The sequence below is a fragment of the Sapajus apella genome, unplaced genomic scaffold, assembly GCF_009761245.1.
Source record: "Sapajus apella isolate SASKATOON/1434 unplaced genomic scaffold, GSC_monkey_1.0 scaffold77, whole genome shotgun sequence".
Taxonomy (NCBI): domain Eukaryota; kingdom Metazoa; phylum Chordata; class Mammalia; order Primates; family Cebidae; genus Sapajus; species Sapajus apella.
Genome location: NW_022437017.1, coordinates 8,918,938 through 8,927,068, shown reverse-complemented (window position 1 = coordinate 8,927,068; position 8,131 = coordinate 8,918,938). Strand labels below are relative to the sequence as shown.

Below are 8,131 nucleotides of genomic sequence, written 5' to 3'. Positions count from 1 at the left end.
TATTTTTACGAAAGGCATGTTTTCCAGTGTTACAGCTCCTCTGGGTTTGTAGGGCCGGAGGTGCAGGGGAAACAGCATGCTCTTTCAGTAAACATTAGGCTGCAGAATGGAGAGAAACATGGTGGCTGTTTTTTCCTGGCTCCCTTTTCCAGTGCTCAAGGGAAGATGAATGGGAATTACGCAGCTCCAGGCTGTGCGTGCTGGCTGAAGCTTCCTACCGTCTACTCCCATGGGTGCGGCTTGCAAAACTTGACAGACAAAAAATAAAAATAAAGCAGAGAATGGGAAGGGTATAGTAGGATGGCTGGCAGGAGGCTAGAGCTGGGGATGTCGGGCAGGAGACACAGCCCGTGCAAAGGCCCTGAGGCTGCTCCGTGCTTTGTGCCTTTGGGGATCAGCGAGGAGGCCCGTGCAGCTGGGGCTGAGGAGGGAGGGGTTGGAGATGCGGACAGTTAGACTGCATCACGGGGCGGGGGGAGGTTTGCGCAGAGGCGGGATGCCATCTGATGTGGGTCTCAGCTGTCTCCCTGAGGCTCCCTGTTGAGAATAGACGCAGCGAGTGGAGGATGGAAGTGCCATTTCGTCTGCCTCGGTGACACACTGCTTCGACCAGACTAGACATGGTTTAGGGGCCCAGTTCTAGGTCTGTCCTGCAGACAGTCTGACAGTGTTTTTGGATGGACTGGGTGGGGGTGGGCCAGGGCATCAAGGGTAAACCTGGGCGTTTTTTGCTTTCTGTTATTTTTCTTGAGACGGAGTCTTGCTCTGTCACCCAGGCTGGAGTGCAGTGGCACGATCTCAGCTCACTGCAACCTCCACCTCATAGGTTCAAGCAATTCTCCTGCCTCAGCCTCCCGAGTAGCTGGGATGACAGGCGCCCGCCACCACGCCCGGCTAATTTTCGTGGTTTTAGTAGAGATGGGGTTTCTCCATGTTGGCCAGGCTGGTCTTGAACCCCTAAGCTCAGGTGACCCACCCGCCTTGGCCTCCCAAAGTTCTGGAATTACAGGCGTGAGCCAACGTGCCCTGCCCAACCCAGGTTTCTAAAAAAAAAAGTTTTCATCACTTTTCTCAAACTCCTGGGCTCAAGCAATCCTCTTGCCTCAGCCTACCAACCTGCGGGGATTACAGACCTGAACCACTGCACTTTGCCTCGTTTTCTGCAAATTACCACAAATGCAGCAACTGGAAACAGCTCCTGCTGTTTCACGGTTTTATGTGGTTTCTGTGGGTTGGGGTCTGGGAATGGTGTGGCTGGATCCTCTGCTCTGGGTTTGACAAGGCTGCGATCATAGAGTGTTGCCTGGGTTGTGATCTCATCAGAAACTCCACCGGGGATGGCCAAGCCTAGGTTCATGCCTATAATCCCAGCACTCTGGGAGGTTCAGGCTGGCAGATCAGTTGAGGTCAGGAGTTCAAGACCAACGTGGCAAAACCCCATCTCTACAAAATATTCAAAAATTAGCTGGGTGTGGTGGCAGACGCCTGTAATCCCAGCTACCTGGGAAACTGAGGCAGAAGAATCACATGAACCCAGGAGGCAGAGGTTGCAGTGAGCCAAGATCGTGCCACCGCACTCCAGCTTGGGGACAGAGAGACTTTGTCTCAAAAAATACATATATTGCCCAGACTGGAAAACAGCAAGACCCCATTTCTACAAAAATTTAAAAAAAAAAAAAAAATTAACGTGGCGTGGTGGGATGCACTTGTAGTCCCATCTATTCAGGAGGCTGAGCCCAGGAGTTAAAGGCTGCAGTGAGCTGGGATCGCGCCACTGCACTCCAGCCTGGGTGATGGAGCCTTATTCTATCTCTTAAAGAAAAAAAATGCGTGATATCTTGATGACCAAGGTTTTTGGAGCTTGCTTTAATTTTTCTCCCAAGGTCAATGCCTCCCTCCTGTCGCCCTGCTCCCTGGCCCCGGCTGTCCTCTGCGAAGGCTCTGAGCCGATAGCTCACTCCTGTTTGAAAACAGACACTGGCAGTTCTCAGAGTGGCATTAAGGACACGCTGGCCCTGAGCCAGGACTCTCCCCGGCCGGCCTCATCTGGAGTCTGGAAACAGACGTTGCTCCTGCCTCATTCACAGTAGCTCATGCCTCTGCTCGCACAGTCCTTGCCTAGTCCCTCCGGGGTGGCCCCACACGGCTCCAGGTGGTTCCTGACAGATGAAGATGGAAGTGGGTGGGTTGGCTGAATGTCCCAGATTCCAGGTTAAAGCTGGAATAGCTGCCTGGCTAGGTGGCTCACGCCTGTAATCCCAGCACTTTGGGAGGATGAGGCGGGTGGATCACGAGGTCAGGAGTTCGAGACCAGCCTGGCCAACATAGTGAAACCCCGTCTCTACTAAAAATACAAAAATCAGCCAGGTGTGGTGGCGTGTGCCTGTAGTCCCAGCTCCTCGGGAGGCTGAGGCAGGAGAATCACTCAAACCAGGGAGGTGGAGGTTGCAGTGAGCTGAGACCACCGCCATTGCTCTCCAGCCTGGGCGACAGAGTGAGACTCTGTCTTGAAAAAAGTTTTTTTTTTTTTTTTTTTAGCTGGATGTGGTGGCAGGTGCCTGTAACCTCAGCTGCTCAGGAGGCTGAGGCAGGAGACTGTCTTGAACCCGGGAGGTGGAGGTTGCAGAGAGCCCAGATTATGCCACTGCACTCCAGCCCGGGCCACAGAGTGAGACTCTGTCCTAAAAACAACATCAACAACGACAGAACACAGCTAGAATAGCCTTGAGCAAGCCAGGACAACTGGTCACCCCAAAGTGAAATGAGTCACTTGGTGCCCTCACCACCATGTTGGGATGAGAGTCGGACCTCCTGCCTCCCGCCCGGGCCAGAGGATTCCTGGAAAGTGGTGTCTGTTGGGCTGGAGGCTGGTTGAGCCACAGGCTCAGTTTGGAGACATCAGTGATTGTGGTGGAATCTCAGCTCACGGCAACCTCCACCTCCTGGGTTCAAGCGATTCTTCTGCCTCAGCCTCCTGAGTAGCTGGGAGTGCAGGCAAGCGTCCCAACGCCTGGCTGATTTTTGTATGTTTAGTAGAGATGCGGTTTCACCATGTTGGGCAGGCTGGTCTCAAACTCCCGACCTTAAGCGATCTGCCTACCTTGGCCTCCCAAAGTCTTGGGATGACAGGCGTGAGCTACCACGCCCGGCCCCTTCTTTTTTCTTCCCTGTCTCTTGGTGCACAGTTCAGACCTGAGATCACATGTCCATCCTTCTCAAAGTTTTTTCATGTAACACGGGCACGCGAGTCTCCTCCTACTGATCTCTTTGTTTTATTTATTTATTTACTTTTGAGACAGAGTCTCATGCTGTTGCCCAGGCTGGAGTATAATGGCGTGGTCTCGGCTCATGGCAACCTCTGCTCCCGGATTCAAGTGATTCTCCTGCCTCAGCCTCCCGAGGAGCTGGGATTACAGGCACCCTCCACCATGCCTGGCTCATTTTTATATTTTTAGTAGAGACGGGGTTTCACCATGCAGGCCAGGCTGGTCTCGAACTCGTGACCTTGTGATCCACCTGCCTCAGGCTCCAAAAGTGCTGGGATTACAGGCATGAGCCACCGCACCCGGCATCTCTTTGGTTTTATAGCTACGCATTTCTCTCTTTGGTTTGCCTGGGGCATTCTCCCGTAGCTCTCAAACCCGGCAGGTAACTTACCCTCCTCCTACGTTGCTTTAAAAAATAAATGAATAAATGCCGCCTCCTCTTGTCCGGGGCTTTCTCCCGCCTCAGGGTCACCTGTGGTCCCACTCTCGTTTCTTGGAATCAGCTATCTTCCCTCCTTCTACTTGGGTATTTCATTCTCTCCCACCCCCAGTCTTTGCAAAAAAAAAAAAAAAAGATAATAAAACAAACTCTAGAAGATAATTTGTACTCTGAGATTAGCGGTGTGAAGGACCTTCCAGAACCTTCTCTCTGCGCCTTTCTCTGAATTAAAACGTCCGCTCGTCTGAGACCGACTGTCTCCACGGCATCTGAGTGATAAGAGAAAGATTCATCAAAACAGGCAGGTTTGATTGTTGGTCTGCGCAGCACTGAATGAGTTTGTTTTTGGCTGCCTTTTTTTTTTTTTTAACCCCAAAATGGACTTTGCAGCTTGGTAAGAATTTATTTCAGTGTAGAAATATGAGTGTTCTAAATTTTTTTTTAAATTAAAACATTTATTTTTTCTTGAGACAAGGTCTTGCTCTATCACGCAGGCTGGCGTGCAGTGGCTCAGTCACAGTTCAGTGCAGCTTGGACTTCCTGGGCGCAAATGATCCTCCTGCCTCAGCCTCCAAAGTCACTGGAACATCGGGTGTGCACCACCACGCCTGGCTAATTATTTTAATTTTTTGTGTAGATGAAGTCTTGCTGTGTTGCTCAGGCTGGTCTCAACTCCTGGCCTCAAGTGATCCTCCTGCCTTGGCCTCCCAAGGTGCCGGGATTACAGGTGTCAGCCATGTGCCTAGCCAGAAACTTGGGTTTTAAATGGACCTTGCATAGTAATGAGATGGGTAATTCACCCAGGACGAATCCAGCCTCCAGCTGTTGCTTTTTTTTTCTTTGATTCTTATGTATTTATTGGTTTCTGAGACATAGTCTCCCTCTGTCACCTAGGCAGGAGTGCGTGAAGCAATCTCAGCTCACTACAACCTCCGCCTTCGGGTTCAAGTGATTCTCATGCCTCAGCCTCCCAAGTCGCTGGGATTGTAGGTGGACCACCACACCTGGCTAATTTTTTTTTTTTTTTTAGTAGAGATGGGGTTTTGCTGTGTTGGCCAAGCTGGTCACAAACTCCTGGCCTCAAGTGATCTGCCCACTTTGGCCTTCCAAAGTGCTGGGATTACAGGTGTGTGCCACCATCCCCAGCTAATTTTTATATTTTTAGTTGAGATGGGGTTTCTCCATGTTGGCCAGGGTGGTCTCAAACTCCTGGCCTCAAGGGATCCACCCGCCTCGGCCTCCCAAGGTGCTGGGGTCGCTGGCGTGAGCCTCCGTGCCTGGCCAGCTTTTGCGTCCTTTGCTGTACATGTGACCTAGGGAGGGGGCAACTTGGAGGTTTTCAGCCGACTTTTTGTGAAGCTAATATACACCAGGCTAATTATTATTATTTTTTTAGACGGAGTCTTGCTCTGTCACTAGGCTGGAGTGCAGTGGTGCAATCTCGGCTCACGGCAGCCTCCACCTCCTGGGTTCAAGGGATTCTTTCGCCTCAGCCTCCCAAGTAGCTTGGACCACAGACGCCCGCCACCACGTCCGGGGAATTTTTTTGTGTTTTTAATAGAGACGGGGTTTCACCGTGTTGTCCAGGATGGTCTCGATCTCTTGACCTCGTGATCCGCCCACCTCGGCCTCCCAAAGTGCTGGGATTACAGGCGTGAGTCACTGTATGTGGCCACACCAGGCTGATTTATTCCTTGGTTAACTTGTAAGCTTTTCACGGAAGCAGCAGATGCTTTTGACTGCACCAACTGTTTGCAAAGTAATTTACAGGGAGACTTGAGCAAGGCAGAGGTAACGAAGGCTCACGTCTGTCCTTGAGGAGTTGAGAGGAGTCTAGAAGCTTGTGTACATTGGGCATATCTGGGCTTTATAACATTTTCCCAAGCCACGGAGCTCTGTTGCCTCTGGGGCAACACTGTTTTCTTCCCAAGGTACTGCATCAGCACCCAAGATTCCTTTTCCTTGCATTTAGGTAACCGGGAGAGGCTCAAAGTCCTGCCTGTCCATTTCATGATGATTTCTCTCAACACTCTTTTTTTTTGAGACGGAGTCTCACTCTGTCACCCAGGCTGGAGTGCAGTGGTGGGATCTTGGCTCACTGCAACCTCGGTTCAAGCAATTCTCCTGCCTCACTCTCCCGAGCAGCTTGGATTACAGGCACGGGCCACCACGGCTGGCTAATTTTTGTATTTTTAGTAGAGATGGGGTTTCGCCATGTTGGCCAGGATGGTCTCGATTTATCGAGCTCGTGATCTCCTGGCCTTAGCCTCCCAAAATGCTAGGATTACAGGCGTGAGCCACTGCACCCGGCCTTTTTTTTTTTTAACTATTAATAAGAGAGGCAGGGTAGGCCTAGTGCAGTGGCTTACACCTGTAATTCCAGCACTTTGGGAGGCCGAGGCGGGTGGGTCACCTGAGGTCAGGAGTTCAAGACCAGCCTGACCAATCTGGTGAAATCCTTTCTCTATTAAAAATTCAAAAATTAGCAAGGTGTGGTGGTGGACTCCTGTAGTCCCAGCTACTTGGGAGGCTGAGGTTAGAGGATCACTTGAACCCAGAAGGCAGAGGTTGCAGTGAGCCGAGATCATAACCACTGCACTCCAGCCGGGCGACAGAGCCAGACTCTGCCTCAGAAAAAGGAAACAAAAAACCCTCAAAGACCCTGTTTGAGGCCGCTGGGTTGATCTGGCTGTCTCCGGGGAGCCTGTACCCAGGCTTGGAAGACGTTCTTGGAGGAAGATTCCTCCTCTGGCCACCGGCTGGCGCTGACCCCTCGCCTGTGAGTCTCTAACGGCCTTAGTGGACTGGACACCGAGTGCATATGGTGGATAAACCTGATGGTGTGTTGTTAACTCTGTCATGTTCTTCTTTAGGCAGCAACGGAGGAGGGGAAGAGCAGCATTTCCTTTAGTTTTTGTGGGGTTTTTTTTGACATGGAGTCTCGCTCTGTCACCCAGGCTGGAGTGCAGTGGTCTGATCTCGGCTCACCACAACCTCCACCTCCCGGGTTCAAGCAATTCTACTCCCTAAGCCTCTTGAGTAGCTGGGATTACAGGCGTGTACCACCATGCCCGGCTAATTTTTTTTTTTTTTTTGTATTTTTAGTAGAGATGGGGTTTCACCATGTTGGTCAGGCTGGTCTCGAACTCCTGACGTCGTAATCCACCAGCTTATGCCTCCCAAAGTGCTGGGATTACAGGTGTCAGCCACCGCACCCGGCCGAGCATTTCCATCCCCATCAGTGATTGGTCCACACTGGATCCTGACCTGCCAATCACAGTTCCCACCCCTCCATCCCCATCAGTGATTGGTCCACACTGGATCCTGACCTGCCAATCACAGTTCCCACCCCTCCATTCCATCAGTGATGAACTCAAGAGGGTGCGTAAGACCCAAGCAGGCCACCAAGTTCTTATGAATCCTTGAGTTTCAACTTTTTAAAACTGCCCTTTTTTTTTTTTTTTTTTGAGACAGATTCTCACTGTGTCGCCAGGCTGGAGTGCAATGGTGCAATCTCGGCTCCCTGCAACCTCCGCCTCCCGGGTTCAAGCAATTCTCCTGCCTCAGCCTCCAGAGTAGCTGGGACTACAGGCACGCACCACCATGCCCAGCTAATTTTTGTATTTTAGTAAAGACAGGGTTTCACTATGTTGGCGAGGATAGTCTCGACCTCTTGACCTCGTGATCCACCCGCCTCGGCCTCCCAAAGTGTTGGGATTACAGGCGTGAGCCACCGCGCCTGGCCAAAACTGCCACTTTTTAAAGACTAAAATCTATAGAACAAGATTAGTTTCCTATGGTTCAACTAATAGAAGCAGAGTTATGAGCCCCTCTGGGCAGGGGGGCTCCCTGGGTGGGGCTGCACCTGACTGACTCTGGTGTCCGCTGAGGTCCTTCTCTGGTAGAGATGTACATGTGGCATGGTCACCAAGATGGGGCTGGTAAACCACCACATGTTAAGTGTAGGACCATTGGCTGCCATCTTGGTAACCAACAGAAGGAAAGGATGAAGTCAGAGCCTTGGAGGAAGAGATCAGAAAGCGACAGGGTGGGGGGCAGAAGTCTCTACCAGAGAAGGACCTCAGCGGACACCAGAGTCAGTCAGGTGCAGTCCCACCCAGAGCCAGTTCCTCCACCGGACCTGTTTAGCCATGGAGCCAAGGTCTATGCCAGCTGGTTTCAGGACACGTAGCTTGTGAGCAAACCAAAGCAGAGAGCAGTAACTTCTACAAGGAAGGTCCCTAAAGGAAATGCTCGGGCTGGGTGCGGTGGCTGGCACTGTGACTGGCAGGTCAGGGTTCAGTGTGGACCAATCATTGATGGGGATGGAGGGGTGGGAACTGTGATTGGCAGGTCAGGATCCAGTGTGGACTAATCACTGATGGGGATGGAGGGGTGGGAACTGTGATTGGCAGGTCAGGATCCA

At 51.6% G+C, this 8,131-nt stretch overlaps 1 protein-coding gene across 1 annotated transcript in view; it reads left to right on the top strand.

Annotated features, from left to right (window-relative positions):
* Positions 1–229: 229 nt before the first annotated feature.
* Positions 230–8,131, top strand: part of TMPRSS9 (transmembrane serine protease 9) — a 69,896-nt gene continuing 61,994 nt past the window's right edge. Inside the window, exon 1 of the mRNA XM_032252496.1 lies at positions 230–233. Coding sequence (XP_032108387.1) covers positions 230–233 — 4 coding nt within the window. The remainder of the gene's footprint in view (positions 234–8,131) is intronic.